The sequence below is a fragment of the Cyrtonyx montezumae genome, unplaced genomic scaffold (genome assembly GCF_038088225.1).
Source record: "Cyrtonyx montezumae isolate F1298 unplaced genomic scaffold, pur_monq_1.0 scaffold_2, whole genome shotgun sequence".
Classification (NCBI taxonomy): domain Eukaryota; kingdom Metazoa; phylum Chordata; class Aves; order Galliformes; family Odontophoridae; genus Cyrtonyx; species Cyrtonyx montezumae.
Window position 1 is genome coordinate 60138203 of NW_027071936.1, and position 21621 is coordinate 60159823.

A 21621-nucleotide genomic window follows, 5' to 3' on the forward strand; every position below is an offset into this window, starting at 1 on the left:
AATAGAGGGAGAAGAAACACACCTAGGACTGAATGGAAATGCTATACCATACGAAGATCTGACCAAATTGAAAGCCATCAGGTTACATACACCACGGAGAGTCAGATACCTCCATGTAAAACACCTGAAGAATTCTTTGGAGGCTTTTCACATTGTCTCCTTTTTCAACAGTCTTTAATCTTTGGGAAGGAACAGGCTGCAGGTTATATAAATAAACCTAATCACCTGCAGCCCATTCATTACTAACATCCTATTTTGCAACTAAGTATACACTCTCTTACAAAACAATTAGACAGCAATGTCTCCCTTACCAGATTATCGAGCATTCGCATAAGAGCTTCAAACTCCTGTTCACCAATCTGCCATTTTGGATGGGATACAGTACCATCACCTGCTGGAGACTCAGGGGAACGAGACTTGGCTTTATACTTTCCAGGATCTAACAGCACTAAATTGTCTGGTCCACCTGCACTGGCCAGAGTGCGTACCTTAAAAACAATACAATCAACTCTTAGTTTTTTGAGAGGGAAAAACAAACAAATAACTAAAAATAAATAAATAAAAATAAAATAAAAATAAAAAAACACAAGATGCGTACTTCATTCTAAAGGTACATTAATCAACATAATTGTAAAAAGTTGCCTTAAGGTTTTGAAAATCTCTCAGTAGGATTCATACTATAGCAATGGTTCTAACTCGGTACTGCTATCTGAATACTGCTGGTAGAACCAGCACTTTGCATGCCCACATACAATATAATGATTTGACAAGTAATTGCATTCATTCAGATCAATAGTATAACCAGTAAGATGCACAGCTATTAATCTGTCTGAAGGTCAGTAAAACAGGCTGTAGTATTATATAAACACAAATTCTTACTTGAATCTCACAGGCAAGCACTAGGTTATGAATATAGTAGAAAGCCTCCTCAACAGTCTCTCCAACTGATACTAAGCCGTGGTTTCTTAGAATAAGGACCTGGAGAATCATTGCAAAGAACATTAACAACAATAATGCCAGTATTTACAGTGAATTATATATGGATCCCAATTAAATAACACACCTCCCTTCCCCCACACACTTGGTTAAATTCCAGCTATAACTACTGACCTTGCTTTTAGGTCCCAAGTTTTTCTGAATAACCACCTTTTCTTCATCATCCACTAAGATACCATGGTAGTCGTGATAAGCTACTTCCCCTAGAGAAAGGGCTTCAGGTGAAATTGGCAACAGACCACACTTCATTGCAGAAACCTGCAAAATATTCGAACAACCCACTTCATTTGTTTCAGGAGGAAAAAAAAATATTACACATGTACATATCTGGAAAACTATTGGTAGATACATAAATATGGATGGGTGGGTTGATAGATACACAAGTGTAAGACCGTGACAGATGCCTCCCTAAAGAAAAAGTATTCATTTTTCACAACTTGCAGACTGACTATGAAAGTCTCACTGATCCTGGGTTGGACTCAGTACAGCTGCTTTTATATGACGTGGACATAAATATGTAAAGACTCAATGTAAAAAAAATACAAAATTCAATCAATTATCTCTTTGCATCTTTCTCTGCTTTCATTTTTGTTTTTCTCCTGAAAAATCAATACATTTAGTTACAAACTTTTGACATTTGATTTCCCTTATGAAAAAGGTATCTGATTTTCAAGACACTTGTGTTCATCCATCTGTCCATCCACAGCATCTGTAAGGACTGTTATAGCCTACCCAAAGCTGTGCTGCCAGAGCTTTTTGTACTCAGAACACTGAAAAATACGGAAACATTTAAGAAAATCCTTGATAAATCGTGCTTTACCAAACAAACAGAAAATGACTTATTGTCAACAGATAGGGACTTGTGTGGTAAACAACATACAAACACGAGATTTGAGCATTCCAATTCTACAGCTCAATAGATTGTCTGATCACTCATGTGACAATCAAATAAGGAGAGTCTGACTGATTTAGCCAGATATTTGAAGCTTTTGTGTCTACCAAAAAGGAAGCAAAACTGTGATTAAGAGGAGACGAATGTATGTATGCATTTATGTGTGGGAAGGGAAATGGAACACAGAGAACAGAAACTAAACAGTGTGCGTACCGCTGCCCCCGCTGGAGTATGAATATGAACAATGCATTTCACATCAGGTCGAGCCGCATAGATTGCAGAATGCAAAGTAAAACCAGCTTGGTTTACTCCCAGGTTAGTGCTTCCACGGTCAACTACATCTCCCTGAATATTGATTTTAACCTAGAAATGAAAAGAATTTGTTTCGTAAATCAAAAACTGTCAGAAGTCTGATTTCATTCAGCATCTAGCTCTGATACTTTAAAAATATCTTTCTTCTGGTATTTTTAACAAGTACTTACATTTTTCTACTATAAAGATAAAAGCAGGAAGAGAAGAAATAACAAAACAAAAAATCCAACCCACTTAACAACATAAAAGCCAGCATGTGGTCCTTAATCTCTCCTGGAAGTTCCAAACTAACAAGAGGGGGAAGGTCTCCTACTTTACTCATTTTCTTTCCTTACAGTTTTTTAATTAAAAAATTACAGATTATTAAAAGGTGGAGTTATGTAAGAAACAGACAAACTTTACAGACAGACAAAAGGAGGTGTATTTAGAACTGTTACATGACACAAGTAGCACAAATCTGAAACAGTACTACTCCACAGACACCTCTCTGCTAGGCATTACTAACCTTACGGGAGCCAAAGCAGAAGAGTAGTGGGAAAGCTTCCACTTTGTTCCAACACAAGGAAGCCCATCACATTAACGCAAGCTGCCTTCAGCAGCAGTGTAAACTTAAGACAAATGCTTACAAAAGGCTTCCCATGAGCTAACAGTTAAGGCTGTAGTGTCTTCAACTACTACCATTAGATGTCAGAAAGACAGTTTATCTCCAGCCTCAGCTGCTCGCATCATTAAACAATGTCAAATGAATTAAGCATCTCACAGAACATCTTGAAACTGTAACTGGCATTTATGTCCAAAATGTATGCTGTTTCCCTTAACAAGCCTCACTCAGCAGCCTATGGCTTTTGAGGGTATGACATTGTTAGTTTACCTAAAAGATCTGGTTCCTGTTCACAGCTAGATCAGCTGGAGGACACCTGGTGGTGAGCACATGGAAAGAAATCCTCCTTAGAGACACCTCAGCTGTACCAAAACCAACCATGTTCAATAAAGCAACTCTCAACACGTTAAAAATTTTAAAAAGAATTCTCTAGGACAGAATTTAAACAGTTAGAGAGAAAATACTCTGCTATTTCTATTTCACAACTGTGAAAAACTGTCACTGCTTACCAGGCTGGAGGCAGTAACTTCACTGTAAAGAAGTCCAAAAGGTACAATGAGGAAGTGTTCCTGCTCAGAATTCACTCTGGCCTAAAGACAGAAGAAAAGTAAAAGCTAAGTTACTAGGAATATTTTATTTAAAAGCATACATTATGGCCCCAAAACACAAAAGTTGTTTCCAATTCTTGCGTATGGAACGAGCAAGTATGACCACGGCATATGCAATTCAACTTTCATGTATGCTGTGACAGATGGTAACACACTCAAGCCATGCTGAACAGAATCAGGTGGGACGTTCACTCCAGTTGTTCAGATCGGTGGAACACTGCTAAGTCCTCACGTTCTGTAGGAAAGACATCTAAATAACAGCAGATAAAAAGAATGACATCGTGTTAAATGCAAAAAAGTGTTGTTGGCTTTTTTAAGGACAAATTTATACTTCAACTGTATTACACTCCAGTAAAATAGAAAGTATAACGGTAGGAAAATTTAAGAATTTGGCCCATCGATTTAAAGCATCTTGATGCCGAGCAGGGTTTCACCGCTGGTCCTGGTGCCACGTGAGATAACTGAGTTCATAATACAAAATTAATGCTGACTTCAAAACATCCACTGCTCAGAATGCACCAGTTTCAACACTGTACAATGAAATGTACTGGACAGATAACGTAGGTGTTTCTCAATGCAGAGTTCAAATGGAGAATTAAAAGAAATAAGTCATGATAACAAAACATATGCTCATTTCAGAGATCAGGCCAGAAGCATGTTTCTCAGAGCTCACAAAGACCTTTTAAAACAAAAGTTTAGATACAATTTCAGGCCTATTTTGCTAATTGTCAACATTTTTATTTCTTCATGTTTTCACAGAGTGATTGAAGTTTAAAGGAAGCTCTGCAGGTGATTTCATCCAACCCACAAGCGTTCCATTGCCTCGAGACACACCTATTCTTCACTCAGTCTTCTTCTTTCAGCATTAAATGGATATATACTTTCACAGAGTTCCACTGCAGGAAAATATTTCTTTTTAATAAGCAGTTGATGAGAAACCTGAAAGTATGTGGTACAAATCTGCCTTCCTTAATGACCAGCTGATTACATGCCACAGCAAATGAGCCTTGAACTGCACTAGCTAGTTCAAATTAACCTGTACTTTTATGAATCACCAAAATAATTCTCCATTACAGAACTTTACATCATCTAGAAAGTCTCTTAATTATGCAAAACAAAAAACAGGTATTATTCAAATGTGCAAGAGCTAATGAGAAAGCTTAAACATAAGATAAACAAGCAGCAGCAACTCACAAACCACTTTACTTTAGGATTAGATCCAATAAACAACTCATGCACTCAGAGCAAACCAAGATCCAGTGAACAAAGTACCTTCAGTAACCCTGTCATCTTGAATTCTACCTAACCTTGGAGGCACCCAAGTTTACCATATATCCTTTTACATGATGTAAAAGCTCTTGGTAACTCTGTAATTCTGCTTCTGTCAGGACTGGACCAGTCTGAACACCTCCACACACACCAGCAGTCAGACTGACAAGGATCCAGAAAAGCAGAGCTATTGCTATCAGCTTTCTCATGTGCCCACGTTGCTGTGTGTCTCATACCCTCACAAAACCCTTCTCCTCCAGCTTATACAGTGACATCCCCTATGGAAGACTGTTTTCATCTTTTTAGAGCACTAGTGGCTTTTAACTCAATGCAATCACCTAGAAATTAGAGCACCCGTTCACAATAAATGAAAACCTGGAGTCAAAATCCAGCTCTGTATGAAATGGTAATGCCCATGACATTCTAAAGAGCACCTTACCTCCACAATATCACTTAACATAAAAGCATACACAACAAAGACGAGACTATTCTGTAAACCTAACAACCTTGATCCACATCATCTTCTCAAGGCAAACTGTATCTCTTAGTCATCTTTCAGGTTGCTATTCATGGAAGAATCTGTATAAGAAAGTTAACTATCATTTGTGATTGCTGGTGACAATCAACAAAAAACTTTCCAACATTGCTTTGCCCTTCAAAAGCAAAATACATCTAAAACATTTCCAACATCTCATTCTCCAAGTGCCCTATCTTCCAACTCAACTACTAACACATTATCTAACCTTATTATCTAAGCAATCTGTGCTTTCCCTCCTCTGTAAAAGAAAATAAACTTGATGCATTATTCCTCAATTACATGGCCTTGCTTATGCCTCCAGGCACACAGTTCTTCATTACACATAACTTCACAACTAAACTCGAATATTCCCACAGCTAAACATGACACCAGAAAGCCACCTCCAAAACTGCTTGCCTGCTAATCTTTTACTGCAGTAATATTCCTTTTACAGAATCAATTTTCACATCATGTATGAAAAATCATGGGGGTGGCACAGAGCTGTTTACCAGAACCATTATGCTGGATACGTTCTCTCAGTATAAGAACCAAATGGTTCTTATATCAACATGGCCTGATCCTGTAACTACTCATACCATTTATCATCTTCATCACTTCATAAGCAATATGCTCTCAAAAAGCATAAATAATTGAATTACTGTATTTCATTCAGATTGCAATTTAGAACTGAAAATACATCAAAGACCACCTCTACTACGTGGAACAAAAACCCTACAACAATCCAGCTCTGTTAGGAAAACAATCAACTGAGTTGCACACCACAGCTGTGACTTCACTCATGAGACTCGCGTTGATCATCCTTCTGGCACATAAAACCTCCTTGATTTGCCCTCCTTGTAATTCTTACTATGGATGCCAGAGATTACTTAGTCACAAAGAAAACTGCTGGCATGCAACATCAAGCTGAACAGTCCACTCATGTTCCAAAATACTACCGTTTCTTTTTTAAGGACGTCAGTAGAGAACTTTCAATAAAATTGGATAGTATTACCAATGAAAAGATGGCTTAGCAATTCAAAAATGAAGACATCACCTTGCAGAATAATACATACAATTACTCGAGCCATTTACAATACTGAAACATTCAGTCTTTCAGGAACCTTACATTTCATTGTAAGACCTTTCTTGTACACTCTCTTAAGACTCTATTCAGACTATGGTAGCTGACATCCAAGCCATTTCAGTTCTTATTCTTGAGATGCAATGACTAATCTCTTTACTATTATACTGCTTTCAATACCACTTTGCTCTTCTTCCACACAAAGAGAAAATGACAGATGAGGGAGGGAATCAATTCACTTGTATTCTAAAACAATTGGTTCAGTTATCTGTTGATTCAATACTCACTGTTATATGATTGTAAATAAGCTGAGACCAGCCAAAGAGATCTGCTAATCTGTAGAAAGCAGCCAATTTACATCGTAATAACTTCTCCCCTTTTTCATAAGCAATGGAATCAGACCCCCTGAGATCATTCACTGGTGTCACCATGCCAAGGCCTGGGAAGAGAAGAGAAGCACAAGGCAGTAGTGTTCAATGTCAGCCAGAACACAGTAACAGCCATCATAGTTAGAATGGTTTTTCTTGCTAGTTATTATCAACATATTAGCCTTAGAAAGGGAGAGCAAGCTTTAATTACCATAGTGTCATTATATATACTACATGAATATAAATAATTAAGACCTCTGACAAGATCTTAGGTTGAGCCAGCACAAGTTTCCTTCCTCAATGTTCATTAGAATTAAGGTGATTATAAGTTCTTTAGCAAAATTCCCCCCCCAGCAATCTCATAAAATACAACTACTCATGGATAACAAAGAAGTGAAACCCCAAATATTCCACTTTTTGAGACATAAGGCTTTGTATCCCTGGAAAGAAGAACTATACATCTAGTAAGGTCATTTAATTAAGAAAAAATAAATACCAGCTAAACAGAGGAGAAGGACTATAATAAAGCATTACAGCCTCTGTAGGTTGAGTTGCAGCACATTGAGAAGCATGACTCAGAGGAGCTGTGGCAAAGCAGAATCTGCCATGACACAGTCTAAAGTACAGATTCACTTCGGAGCACACACAGGAGTTTGCATTATCCTGACACAAAACCTACGTGTGCACATATTTGCACAAACTTAAGTGGTTTCATCTTTTTGTGTAGTTTCAGTTTTTTGTCTGCTGATGTTTCTTCTGACCTTACAGAAAAAAGGTGTGAATACTATTTCAATTGCAAAAAATAGTTCCTGAACAACTTTGCTGTTACTGGACTACTAGTGAGTTTTGTCTTCCTGCGGACAATCCAGCTGGTAAAGATGAAAATGTTCACATTTTCAACTAACGTGTATTCATCGGGCTTATCTTTCAATTAAGGCATTATACTTTATATGGTTTCTAATATAAATTATACACACAAATCACACTGCGTGTCACAGTTGTTTAGAAATGAATCCATTCATTTTCTGTTTGCAATGTTCCATTGAGAGGATAGGGTAATATCTGAATTTCACAGAACAGTAAAATTCACAGCATTCACACTGCCTTCCTTTCAAGCCTTTCAGACAGGAGAATTCAACCACTCCACATCAAAGGGCACTCACTCATGTTTAACGCAGCCATTCCTCCTTGTGGTGCTGCTGGGTAGACATTTGGCACATTTGTTGTCATAAAATCTGCAATCTGCTGTAAAGCCAATAAACCCGTTGGATTCTTCCCCTTCTTAAACTGTTCCTGGATCATAGACTCCAATTCTTCACAAAAAGCCTGCCAACAGGACATTGCACATTGTAAAGCACATACACACGAACTTCAGCTTTTCATACATGGCTTCTTTTTAACACTTAAATGAAAACATGCTATAGCTCTTGTCCAAACCAGCACAGAGTTGTACTACTTGATGCATACTTCCATTTGAAAATGATGCTGTATAAAGCAGCAGTGATAGGGGAAACTTATTTTGTAAGTGGAAATTACAATATTCTCTTTCCAAGTAAAGCCAAAGTTCACTGAACCTACTAATAAGGATTTACAGGAGGAGAAAGGTGTGCAATTGACTTCAAAGACACAAAATCTGACAGAAAAAGATCACTGAAAGAAAAAAATATATACCAGTGTGGTTCAGAGGGAACTGAGTCAAGGCACACAGGAACACACAGCCAATGCATCCTGAAACTGTACTTTACTTTGTACATGCATGTGCATGTGTTTCTTTATCATTAGATGATGGAAAACAAGATTTTAGATAGCTAGTAGATGCTGCTTTTGACAAGAATACCACAAATTGTAACAGGAGCACTCCCACCATTAGGTAAATATAAATCAAAGGAGTTGGTCCCACATGAAAACCAGTAAATTTACCACTACAGCCCAATTCTTGCTAAAGACAGGTCACAATACTCCGTGTCTAAAGTCACCCATCAGTTACTACAAAAGGAACAAATGTAATTAAATAAGCTTTGTTGTGTGCACTTCCTCCGTGACAGAAATATCTCTCATCCTCAAACCATTCAATGCTTCTAATTCTGCACCTTTTCTGGAAGAGATGTATAATAATATTCCAAATATCAGATGACATAAAAAATGATGGCATAAAAAATTATGCCTTGAATAAGCTACTCTTAGAAGATTTACTCGATTTAAATATTTAAATGAATGTTAAAATATTAAACAATTAAAAATGTTTTATTAGAACTGCATAGATGATATGAAAAGAATGCTGACTGATTACATACAGAATTCAAAAATCAAGTCTGAGAGGCTTCTTCATGAGCAGACAATAAAACTTCAACCAGGTAATGTGAGAAAAATTGGGCTAATAACTTTAGAAGAAAGTTAAAACGCTGGACAGATAATAAATTCATCACTTGAAAGATGGAGCATTTTCTTTCCTTACTGGGCTCTGAAGAATCATGGAGACTCTCTTCTTCTGTTCCATCATGTTAAAATCCTGGCGAAGGTCAGGTGCCATATTCCTCTCTCTCAAATAATCGGGATTGTTTTCATCAACTCGATCGAAGTATCTCTCTTTATGAGGGGCTGTTGTTGGAGGTGGCGAGGTCACCACCGCCGCACCTGAATCACCATTCATAGTACAGCCTTACAGAACCTGAAGAGGACAAAGAAGATGAGCAAATAAAGCAAGGAAATAATTGAGAACTTAGTGTTTCATGTTCCAGATCCACCTGCAGTCAGCACTGCTTCCCAAACTCAAAAGCCCTGTTTCTACAGTCGGATAGCAATAACATAAAGAAAAATGGTTTTAAAAGATGTGACAAGAAACGTAGGCTAATTTGTATGCAAGGTCCAGTGGACCACGTGGACACATGCCACACAACACCACCACGAGAACTCCCATATCCAGCCCCTGAAGTCGTCCCTAAAGTGTGACTTTCCAAGGCATGGAGTGTTTCAGATCTTGTCACAGACAACAATGTGACAACACACGACGTCTCAATTCACTATAACTCTCTTAAATTTCAGACATTAAAGTGAATGGAAGGAGCCCACTGGCTCATTTCTTTGCACATCACACATGATTAGCAAAACGTCACCAATGCAAACTGTACTTCGCTGTACTGCAAACATTTAACTTGCTCAGCAAGCTGCAACCATGTACGTTACATGTCAAATTCACCACACTGAAATCCCATACCCTCATGGCACTTAACAACTTCACCAATACCTGTGCCAAGTCAACCTGCAGGTCTTTTGCTGCCGGAATAGACAAAGGGAATTCAGTAGCAGCCTCCAGCTCCCTGCCCCACTGGGATCACAAACTCATTTTGGTTATACTGTTTTAGACCGGGGGCTCAAACAGGCAGGAAAAACCTGATCTCAGCTCTTCATTTCATTACACCTTCAGGTTTGCAAGGATTAGTACCATCGGAATCTGCTGATACTGCCAAGTTACTGCAATTCTTCCCCCTATGCAGCAGGAGAGATTGTATGTATCTTCATCTAAACAGTGACTTGCCTTTTGCACGTGAGAACTGGTAAATATTGATACACACCTCTATTATAAAATTTTCCTTAGCTGCTTGCCTTGAACTGTGCTTGACTGTGAACTGGATTAGGCATTTACTTGCATATTTATTAGCTAAAACCACCTCAGATGTGGAAGTACACAGAGAAAGCAGGTTATTTTGAAATGCAAAACATGCTGAACAAAATCAGTGCAGTGAAGAAAATGGTCTACTCTGAGACATTGGAATGGGTAGATCTCATCCTCCCTAATTCTTACATCAGAAAATAGGTCTGCCTGCTGTTCCTAAACCCAGAGAACAAATCACTCAACACCCACTACCGTGTTTTACAGCCTCTTCTCTGAGATCTATTATCAATCCCAATGCCTCTGCCTGTTTCTTGCTTGCAAAACAACAGCACGTCCACGCTCCTTGCTCTGTGCTGCTGCCAGAAACCTCACAAAGGCAATTCCCAAACGGGACCACAGCACTGCACCACGCTTGCGTTATTCCTATTCTAATCTGGATTTTGAGAAGGATCTGGAATGCAATAATTCAACTGGAAATCCGATGTTCATACCTAAGCAGTCCTTTTATACCTGAGGTTAAATACCCGCTTCATGGCTCAGTCCTATAGATACCCACAGTTACTAGCAGCCCCCAGTCCCTGCATGGTCTTAAACCAATCCCTTTTAATACAACTATCACAGCAATTGCTGATTTCAATGTCAGATGCTGATGAGAAAGGTAATGCTTTTCCAATTACAGATGTGCTTAACAACATTTCACAGAAGCCACTGAAATTTATCTATGAATTTCCTCAAAAACCCTTTGAGAGGAGGGCAAGTTGGACTCTGCGATGAGACCTTCAGCAACGTGTGCACAGACAAAAAATAAAAGGAATCTGAACAGTTAAGATAAGCAGACGGGGAAGTCAGATAAGCTGCCATGGTCTTTTTGCCACGCTAGTTGTTTTTTCTGGCACAACTGTGTCAGTGACACCACACCCACAACGGAAAGCCATGGCTGGAAGCTCAGCGCACAAAATGCTCCTCTGGGAGCAGCGACTTTCGAACAGAGAAGCTGTGGGTGCCCCATCCCTGGAAGTGGAATGGGTGGGCCCTGAGCAGCCTGAGCTGGTGGGGACACCCAGCTCACAGCAGCGCTTGGGACTGGGTGGGCTGCGAAGTCCTTCCAAATCAAACCTCTCTGAGATTATATGATAGACTATCAGTGATGGATGCTGATCCTTCTAGGGGCAAACCCATGAAACTCACATCACAGCTTATAGCCACTGAAGGAATTAAATCCATTCTTCTCATATCCGTATGCGTAAAAGCTTTAATGGATCTCGTATACGTATGCGTAAAAGCTTTAATGGATTTCTCTAAAAGGACCACATCAAATGAGAGCCATCGAGCCAGTTCTCAGCATATGGGACTTACCACATGATGCGTGCACAGCCATGGTCAGGGAAGCAGCTTTATATAACTTTCAGTGCCCTTACAGACGCTGCTGAGGAATGGTACAAAATTTCCTGCTAAAAAACAGAAGTGTTTCCTGCTTGTAGCACCACCACGAATGCTACAGGAACTGTGAGAAGCTCCACAATGGCTCACAAGAAACTCTTAGCTAGGGGACCAGCTATCTGCACTGCTTGGAGGAACACTGCAGTCACTCAGAGGTCGGGTGGTTTTCTGTTGCTGGGGAAAAGTTGTGCTTTTTGTGTTGACTTTTTTTTCTTTTCAATTATTATTTTATTTTTGCTATCACAAATAGCAATAACACTGAGTTATTTTTGCTCCTCCACACCCAAAGGAAAAGTATTTTTGCTGAGGCTGCAAGCAGACGGGACTTGATCTAATCTAAGGGCTCAGTGCCACTGAAGGACTGACCACACCTCTTCACATCCACACAGCTTTGAGCCTGTTGAGGCCAACTGAGAATAAAAGCACTCTGAGAAGCAGGAAGGAGCTTATGTTAAGACAAGGGGGCCCAAAAGACTTGAACATACTTTTAAACATCTCGCTAGCTCTAAGACAGCACATACAAAAAGAAACCCAAATGTGTTTTAAACAAACAACAAAAACAGAGCCCTACAATTATTTATTTTTATTATTAACTCGAAACTTATCTGATCACAAATCTTGTGAAATCAAGTCACAACAAGGAGAAATAAAAAACAGCAAAATACCAAAAACTCAGAATCACAGACTGTGACGTGTCATCCTGGTATCTTACAAATGCTCTGTGAAGAGCACTGTGTGTGCAGAACACTCGTATGGGAGCTTGTGTCCAACTCACAAAGTGAGTCAGCAAGACTATTCTCAGCCCAGAGTCACCATTACAACTCCAGTCACCAGCAAAGAAGACTGAAGCACGTAGCTCAACAACCATGCAGTAATTTGCTTTGCACCCACTTGTCTCTGACAGTTCTAACAAGTTCTCCCATGCCACAACTCACAGACTCAAAGGGGCTGGAAGGGACCTCTGAGATACTCCAGTCCAGCCCTCTGCTAAAGCAGGCTCCCTACTTCAGGTTGCACATGAAAGTGCCCAGGAGGGTCCTGAACATCTCCAGAGAAGGAATCTCTGCAATCCCTCTCTGCAGCCTGTTCCAGTGCTCTGTCACTGTCAGAGTAAAGAATGCTTTTGTGTGTGTTCAGATGGAGCTTCCTGTGTTTCAGTTTGTGCCCATTGCTCCTCATCCTGTTGTTGGGCATTGCTGAAAAGAGCCTGGTCCCATTCACGTGCCTGTCTGATACTGAAGCACTGACACACACGCTCCCAGCCTTCTCTTCTCCAGCCCCAGGTCTCAGCCTTGTCCCATAAGGGAGGTAGCTCCAGGTCCCTTGCCACCTCCGCAGCTTCCAGCTGGACTCTCTCCAGAAGTTCCCTGTCTTTCTTAAAATGGGAAGCCCAGAACTGGATAGAACCATGCCACAGAAAAAAGGTTTGATGAGAAGCTACTGGAGGAGGGAGTGCAAAACAAATGGAGCCAGGGGGCTGAGCAAAGCCGAGACGCAGAGAAGGAATGTCAGGAAGGGACAGAAGGGAGCAGCAGAAGGCTGCTGTGGTGTGCTGCTGCAGGCAGCGTGCCACTTGAGGTCACGGAGCGGCTGTGCCACACCAAAGGCACCAACAGCAGGCAGCAGGAAAACAGTCAGCAGTCTAAACACCCGCCTACAGTCAGCAAGGTTCCATCAGCACCATGTAAAGAGTTGCTCATAAGCTTATGCTATCACTACTTCACCCAATATTCTGATGCTTTCTAAATTTTAAACAATTTTCCTTTACTTAAGAATGAAACCTGTCCACCTTGCTCCTTGACAAATTATTTTACCGCTGTACTACAAAAATAAGTGATTTATTGTTTGCACTACAGTTTCTATCACGTTCAGTGAGAACATTTTGGCACCAATGACATCGGATTTGTTCTTTCCATTTCAAATGTTTCCTACTGAACTTTCAGGAGGAAAAGTTGGCGCTACCTTAGGAAGCCTAAGAACAAAGGAAGTAAATCATGACCATACTTCTTAGCAGACAACGTACTTTGCATCATGAATAACCAAATTATTTTCTTTACCAAATGTTCCTGGCTCATGCATCTTCGAAATTTCCACTGCTCTTTGTTTTCAAGCAGGAAGAGACAACTTCACGAACACAAACGCTTCTTTATGCTGTACTGAATGAAGGCTCCACCATCCTGCTCACCAACAGAGGTGCTGCCAGTCAAATACTGGATTCTCAAACACAGAGAAAACCAACTGCATGCTTATCTCACTATAAGTGCTGCATTTCAGATCAATAAGATCATGCCTCAGTATCTATGACAATAGTTTAAAAGCAGGGTTAGAGAAAAAAAAGCATTTCCAATTCTTACATTAAAACAATCTCTTAGAATGGTTTCAAACGTGCAAAAAGCCAATAATCTAGTTCAAATTCATCAAATTCCATGTATTTATGAAACAGGACTGCTTTAGGGAGATCAGCAGGAAAAGTGGAAGAACATCACTGCTAAAAGCTCCGGTCACAACATAGTCTCAAAACTGGCAATTCAGACAAATGACCAAACTAAACTTATTATTTCAAGCAAAATATTTCAAGCTTTACAACAGACTGAACTCCCAACTGCAAGACTTTTCTGAGCTTGGCTTCTACTGCTGAGCTATGGCTTTATCTGTCACATCTCTGACTGTAGCCAGTTCATGGGAAAAACAGAAGCAAAGCCAGCCAAATAAAAACTCCGAGGGCCTTCTTTATTACCTGGTCTCCACTACGGGAATCATTCTATTAAACCAGATAAATTTTTCTAACAGAGTAACTCTCAGCTGCACAGAACACAAAGCTGCTTTAGCTGTAAATCAAGGATCACAGTTAAAGAGACAAAGCCTGTCAGAAATTGCTTTTCTTTTGAAAAACCCAAGGAACCCCTGGTCAGCACAAGGGAGCACAGCCAGGCAACACCTTGGCTAGCTACTCCGGCTGGCACAGCAAACAACAGGTTAAAAGGCAGCAAGGAAATAATCTGAGCAGAAAGGCAGAAAAACTTTTTGTGACAACATGAGGATGGGAATAGGAAGAAGATTTTTTAAAAGGCATTACTCTCAAAACTGTTAACTTGCATCATCTGATGGACAGCTCAGTTTGTCCTCATTGTTTCTTCCCAATCCTAACTTTCTGCTAAGCAGTTTCTTTTTAACCTTAAATGTCTATTCAGCAGAAAAATTACCTTGCTTCCAGACTTCTCAGATTCAGTAAGTGTTTAGATTTTTTCCAAGTGATTCTGATATTGCATTTCTGGAAAGGTTCAGTGCATAAATTCATGAATGACTAAGGACAGAGATGGCAGAAAGCCGGCTGGATAAGGCCCTGGGCAACTGATTTAGCTGTGGATGTCCCTGTTCACAGCAGGGAAGTTGGGCTACTTGACCTTTAAAAGTCCCTTCCAACTCTAAGGATTCTATGATAACATAAGATGGCATACTGCTCACATCACAGAAAACCTCTCTCTACACAAACCCTTTGAACCAGGGGAGCACCTGTGGTCACAGGTGGCTTCTTTTGAGGACTCTGGTTGCCCCTAAAATAGGCTCTTACAGTTCAGTGAACAACATGGCCTTCAGGACAAAAGCTCAGTCATATCATGACTTTTCATACTCACTCCTTTTACGAAGCTGTTCCTGCGCTGGAACTGACACAGAATTTGCTGCTCACTGAACTTGGACTTAAGGAACCGTCAAAATAAGCTCACACCACCAAATAAAAACTGCCAAATACCACATAAGTTGTTTTGTATGCAATTTTGTTTTGAAAACCTGATTTAAGAATTTCCAATTTAAGAAACTTCTCAAGTAAAAAACACAGAATTACCAAATTAATAATAAAACACCACAAAACTCAGCTGAACCCAGCTAATGCAAAGGAGTACATCCAGAGATGAAAATTATGCCAGAATTACTCAATGTTAAAAAGGCAAGATTTGAATTCCAGAGCAACCATAAATCATACTGGAGGTGCAAAGACAGTGTTGTGACCACATGGTCTAGTGTAATCACCAAATAAAATAAAGAATATCAAGTAGCAAAATTAGTTTATCTAACCTTGAAACAAAAAAACTAATAAGATATAAATTCTGGTCCTTATATACACACTTCAAAAAGGACATGAAAATCTACAGAAGCGCAAGGGCTACAAAAATGAAGCAGAGGGTAAAGGACTACCTTTGCAGGATGAGCAGTTCCACCTGTCTGGGTATGCAGAAAGATGAGCTGTTCTCAGGGCTGCGAGCACCTTTCAGTCCTGCCAAGAAAAACACAGAGAGATTTCATGCTGGAGAGCAAGTGTCAGACTCATTTAGCCTTGAATCAAGATGGAAGATTCCTACTCAAAGACACTGGAATTCTGTGTGAGAAACTTTGCTTAATGAATCTTTTCTAAAACACAAGCTTTAATCCAGCTTCCAGAATATGTTTTACCATGTTTGTGCTGAGATCACGGTTCCTTTGCTTCTGAAATCTCTGAATCTGCTTTCTTTCTTAGGTGTTGGGAAAAAAAAACAAAGTTCCTACATGCACAATGTCTTGTGTTATTTACAGCTTCCAAAGCACTTCAGGTCCTCATGTTTATTCAAACAGCACCTTACTCTGAGGGTAGGCTGGTGACAGCCAGAGACTGAATGTCAGACAGACCACCAAAAATCCTCCTTAATCCTTCTCTGATGCTCAGGTCAATCTGATCTGACTTATTCATAGGACAAGCCTTCCATGAGATGAGGTAGGGCATCTCTCTTTTTAATGAAATGCAAACTTCCCATCAGAATAATTCGGGTTCATCTTACCTAACCAACCTCAGTAACCAAAAGGATGCATGCTCCTGAATACCCTAGTTTGTGTCACTGGCTGCTCAGATGCATTTAGCTGTTTAGTTCAGAGAACTCTCTAGGTTCATTTCAATTTTTTGTTTCCCTCTTTGTAGTTTGAAAACTATGTGAAGTTGAACAGCTTGTAGAACAGAATGGGCTGTAGTAGATGCAAGGTCACTCTAAGCCTTAATGACAAAATGATAACATCTGTTCAACAGAAAGCAGTGGTGAAAAGAGTTTTACCCAGCCCTGCTTAACTGCTGCATTACATGTTGCCACTGATGCCGGCCAGGCTCAGCAACACGAGCCCCCCAGTACTGCATAGAACAGTTATCACTGATTTTCATTTTTCATCTTCTGCTTTGTCAAAAGCATCTGTGGCCAATGCAGCATTAATTAAAGTGTTTTTTTCCCCACTATTAGTATTCATGGATGGTGGTAACACCAGAAAGCTAGAGTACATTTATTGCAATCAGGGTCACAAGCCCACACAAATAAAGAGGTTTAACCCAAGTACTGTTATTTTTAGGTATCTGTGAACCCACATGCACTTCCCAGGCCTCGTGCTGAACTCGCCACAAACCAGTGCCCACACATTTCTAAGCACAGTGCAAATCCGAGTTCCAGCTCTCCTAAGGGCAGGGCCCCAGCTTTATCCAATGTGTATTTAGAAAGCTTGAGGCAAACTGATCCGAGTGCCTGACACAAAAACAAACACTGGTCTCAAAATGAAGTTGTTAATAGCTGCTAGGCTTTGAATTCCAAAGCTCTCTGCTGAAAACACAAATGTGTACATCATTTAGAATCACAGAATGGTTTGGGGTGCAAAAGACCCCAAGGATCATCAAGTTCCAACCCCCTGCCACAGGCAGAGCCACCAAATGCAGATCTGGTACTAGACCAGGCTGCCCAGGGCTCCATCCAACCTGGTCTTCAACACCTCCAGGGACAGAGCATCCACAGCCTCCCTGGGCAGCGTGTGCCAGCACCCCCACCACTCTCTCTGTAAAGAACTTACCCCTGATATCCAACTTCTTCTAACACATCAGGTGAAGAGGAACAGTGCAGGTTTTTCCCCGCTGCAGAACAGAGGCTGCAGCACTGCATGAGAACCAGGGAGCTCATAAGCAGCTTTGCACGGAAAGCACGGAGCAGAGGCAGAAGACTCACGTGCTTATTTGAATGCAAGACTGTATAGGTTACAGGTTCCCTGAATAAAAGAGCCCTGGTACAAAGACCAAAGACTGGGAGAGAGCACCTTTCCTCCTCCCTCAGGGTGTTCTGTGACCTCAAGTTTCAGAAAAACACCCAAAATTAACAAGGCCCCTCCACTGTGCAGTACTGGTGACAGTAGCACCTCCTCACTTTTCCTATATAGAAAATAGGACTTGTAAAATCCCAATGGCACTGCCTTGGTTGTAAGTAAAGGAGGTTGGACATCCCAAAATCAGACACAAAAACTCCACCCATATTAAAATGTCTGTTGGAAACAAATGGGTGCGCTGGGCCAGTGTCACAGGGAAAAAACACACCAACCAAAAAACCCCACCCACACACCCAATGTTATCTTAGATACAACAATCTTGCTTAGAAAAATTAAATGATAGTGAACATCCACCGCTGTTGATGCCACTCAGCAGCCGTGCTTTCCAAAAGCACTGCAAATAACAAAAGCTCTTCCAGATAGCAAAGGAATTCAAAACCCAGTTTTGAACAGGAATGTAAGTTCTTCCCTGACGTTTTAAAAACAAAATAAATTTCATGGGTGAAACAGTAGATTTATGATGCATAAAGGATCGACTGAAATGCAGCAGTGCAGGCTAAGCGGCCCCTTTTTGGGCAGGATCCAGTTATTTTTGCAAAGACTGAATAGTGAGGAATGAGATTTGAGAACTGTGCTGGCAGCCAACAGAACAGCATTTAACTTTCTGAACTGCTCTGCAATAACAACTTCTAACAGAAAAGTTAGATTACATTTTGTATCCTATTTATGGGAAAGAAAACAATAGGTAGTCACCTCTCTCAGTTACACACGGACAGAGACCACAGCCAGGACTTCACTTTATAGAAATCACATGAGCTAGTGGATTGCTTCACAGTTTATTCCGATTGTATAGACACACAAAGCTTAGAGACTTATAAAAAGGTTCTGCAAAAAGGACTGAAAAATCAAAAACATCCTAAGTTCAACTTCTTCATTCATCAGAAATTATTAAACCTCACTGACAGGTCTTACATAAGCTCTTACATCCTGATTTAGAGACAAGAGGCTCTTACTAAAGCAAGGCCAAGCTGAAATCCCATAAGTATATCAGTTTTGCTTTCCAGTCTAAAATCAAGTCTTAGCACAGTCCTAACTTATTACAACAGAGAACAGTGTCACTAATGTTAGACTGTCAAAATAACATCCACTATTTCATGCTACAAAATCCCATTTGCTAATACTTCTGCTGTTCTGAACTCCTCCTCTGAGGTGCAGAGACTTGGGAGGGAAGAGGCGGACAGAATCTAATTTCCAGATCTACCATCAGTGCTACAGCACTAATTAAACATTAAACGTGCAGAGAATTTCAAGTGACATATAGTCAGACTTTTTTTTTTAAACAAGAGCTTATCCTTCAATATGCAATTTATATCTGAAATATAATAAATCTGAAAATGAAATTACTGCCACTGTTCTGCAGTATCTCATTTTTGTCGATGGATTTGCTGAAGAATGACATCATAGATTTAAAATAATTTCTAGTAACATTCATTGCTACTTATGATTATGTAATGAACACTAGCAAAAGGAAAAGTAACATTAAGAAAGTTATGGGCAATTAGTGTAGCTGCGCTGGCAGTTTATGAAATCACAAAAAGAAGGACTAAGTAACAGCATGCCACCACCTGGCAACACAGCTGTGAGCCAGCAAGAAGCAGCAAGCCCAAGCTCACACTTCACATACCTTTGGAGATCCTGCAACAAATGCCCCCAAGAAAAAACAAATCCTACTTCATGAGACTGGCAGGTCAAGATCTTTGAGAAGGAACTACCTGCATACGCACGGTGACGAGATGCATGAAACTCAGCCATTATTTTCTGGCAGAGAATGCAAGCAACTCAGGAACTGCTGCAGTGACTACAGAGCGACGCTGCAGCCAGCAGCCTTGATACACTGAAGCATTGCTAATGGGTGTGCTAGCAGCCAGAGCTAGGAGAGAGAGAACTAGGGTACATAAATGATGCTGATGCTAATACGGAGACTGGAGATTCCACAGAGGCACAGATCAGGCAGGTAAAGGCAGCCGAGATGTTGGATTTTTCATGAGTGCATCATTCATGTTTACCTGAGGCTTTCATAGGTGGCACTCCCCAGTTGTCTTAAACTTTGATGGGAGAGGGAGAAAAGGACAAAAATCCTATTAAAATCCAGTACTAATTTAGTTTTTCGATACAGTAGAATCGTTTGGAATGCTAAAATCCTGATTCAGAAGGAAATAAGTATCTTTTATAAGTTACTGTTTCAGTTACTAAGAAATACACATCAATATGATACAGTCTGACATGCTTGAAAACTTAACCTCAAGAAACTAAGTATCTTGCTATAGTAAACTTTCTAATCCATGCAGAAAAACCAGAGAACACAAAGCTAAGATCAATTTTGAAGTAAACCTTCCCTGTGAGACTTTCACATCACTTTCAAACAAAATCTGATCCAAATGCAAACCTTTAGCATGCATCATCATCCTATTTCCAAGTCAGCTAACAGCCAAGCTTATTTAAATTCAAAACACCTCCCTTACAAGGTGGTGAACCAGGCATTTCTAAGCCCTTCATGCAAAAGTATAGGAAGATGAAGTGGTCTGCATCATTCTTCAACCCTGCACTGAAAATTTCTGAGCACTGCCTGGTACACACATCCTAAATGACAGCTATTAACATCTTCAGAGAGGCCTTGGAAGTGAAGGCAAGACATAGTTCATCCCATTTCACAGTTCCCAAATCCAACAGCATGTTGTTTTCTGCCTCTTGGAGTGGCCTTAGTTTTAATTGAAAGATGAAAGACACGAAGTATGCATAAAAATGTTACTGGAACTCATTTTCCTGCATTAGATTATCATCTGTTCCATATGAGGAAATAGCATATCAAGATGTCCCAATGAATTCTATTTTAGGAGCAACTCATTTCTGCTTTTCTTTTAATGTAGGGGAGTGACAACACGCTCCCAACTCTAAAATTACACAGTTGTGTTTCCTACTTCTGGGTAAACCTCAAGGGTCAAGCACACCCACACGGCAAGAGAAGAAACACCACAAGGAAGCAGCCTTGTGATGATGCCACCTCCATCATCAGGCAACCATTGCACAAGCAAATACAGCTGCACAAACCAGCATTATGCAAACTCAGGCCTTCCACCTGAGACTGTCGCTGTCAAGTGAAAATGAATAAATAAAATGAGAAAGAGAGTGTTTGCTTTGCATTTTGGGGTTTCAGACTCATATCGGGGAGAAGTGCATGAATCCCATTTCTGCAGACGCTGCAAATCACACTAACAGTGGTTATGCCCATGTTAGCAAAGCTCCCTTCAGAAGCACAGACTTCTTCGTTTCAGAAAGCTTGACCATTCTCACTTTTACTGGGACTATTTCTTCATTTCTTAACAAGGACCATTTTAATCTGAGGGTTACATTAATCAACTGAAAGAAGGTGGACAACATACGCAAAAACAAGTCACAGCAGGAAGACAAGGAAAGGACAAAAGCAAGTTACTGCTCAGTTACTGCCACGGAGCCTCTCCCACACAAGCTGATAAGCTATAAGAATGGCTTGCACGGAGGGCCCAGTTCCAAGCACCTTGAGACCCTATGCAACAGAAAGCCTGGAGAGAACCGGTCCCAAGCACACAAGAACCCTTGTAAGGAAAAGCCCAACAGCACAGCAAGACAGGGGTGCATATTTGCCCCAAATAGCCCAAATCTCCAAAGCTTTTGCACAGACATATACAGTTTTTAAAAAACAAATACAACCATAATTGAAGTTGAGAGAATAAAACAAAACTGGGCCTTCTGCATTTGCTGAATTCAAGTCCCAGCATAAAACTTGGA

General features: G+C 40.3%; 2 protein-coding genes across 8 annotated transcripts in view; both read right to left on the minus strand.

Annotated features, from left to right (window-relative positions):
* The window catches only part of GRK4 (G protein-coupled receptor kinase 4), a 109304-nt gene extending 96334 nt beyond the window's left edge, over positions 1 to 12970 (minus strand). The window contains exon 1 of the mRNA XM_065735871.1: positions 12966 to 12970. The gene's annotated coding sequence lies outside the window, so the exon portion shown is untranslated. The remainder of the gene's footprint in view (positions 1 to 12965) is intronic.
* The window catches only part of ADD1 (adducin 1), a 51882-nt gene that overhangs the window by 17067 nt on the left and 13194 nt on the right, over positions 1 to 21621 (minus strand). For 3 of the 7 annotated variants that reach the window (XM_065735860.1, XM_065735858.1, XM_065735864.1), the window contains exons 1-9: positions 15892 to 15985; positions 9100 to 9312; positions 7808 to 7970; positions 6564 to 6715; positions 3311 to 3391; positions 2102 to 2251; positions 1111 to 1254; positions 880 to 978; positions 312 to 488 (exon numbers count right to left, since the gene is read on the minus strand). In XM_065735860.1, coding sequence (XP_065591932.1) covers positions 312 to 488; positions 880 to 978; positions 1111 to 1254; positions 2102 to 2251; positions 3311 to 3391; positions 6564 to 6715; positions 7808 to 7970; positions 9100 to 9294 — 1161 coding nt within the window. In that variant the 5' untranslated portion in view covers positions 9295 to 9312; positions 15892 to 15985. Of the gene's footprint in view, positions 1 to 311; positions 489 to 879; positions 979 to 1110; positions 1255 to 2101; positions 2252 to 3310; positions 3392 to 6563; positions 6716 to 7807; positions 7971 to 9099; positions 9313 to 15891; positions 15987 to 21621 lie in introns of those variants that run through there. The other 4 variants (XM_065735865.1, XM_065735862.1, XM_065735863.1 and 1 more) reach the window with 2 other exon arrangements.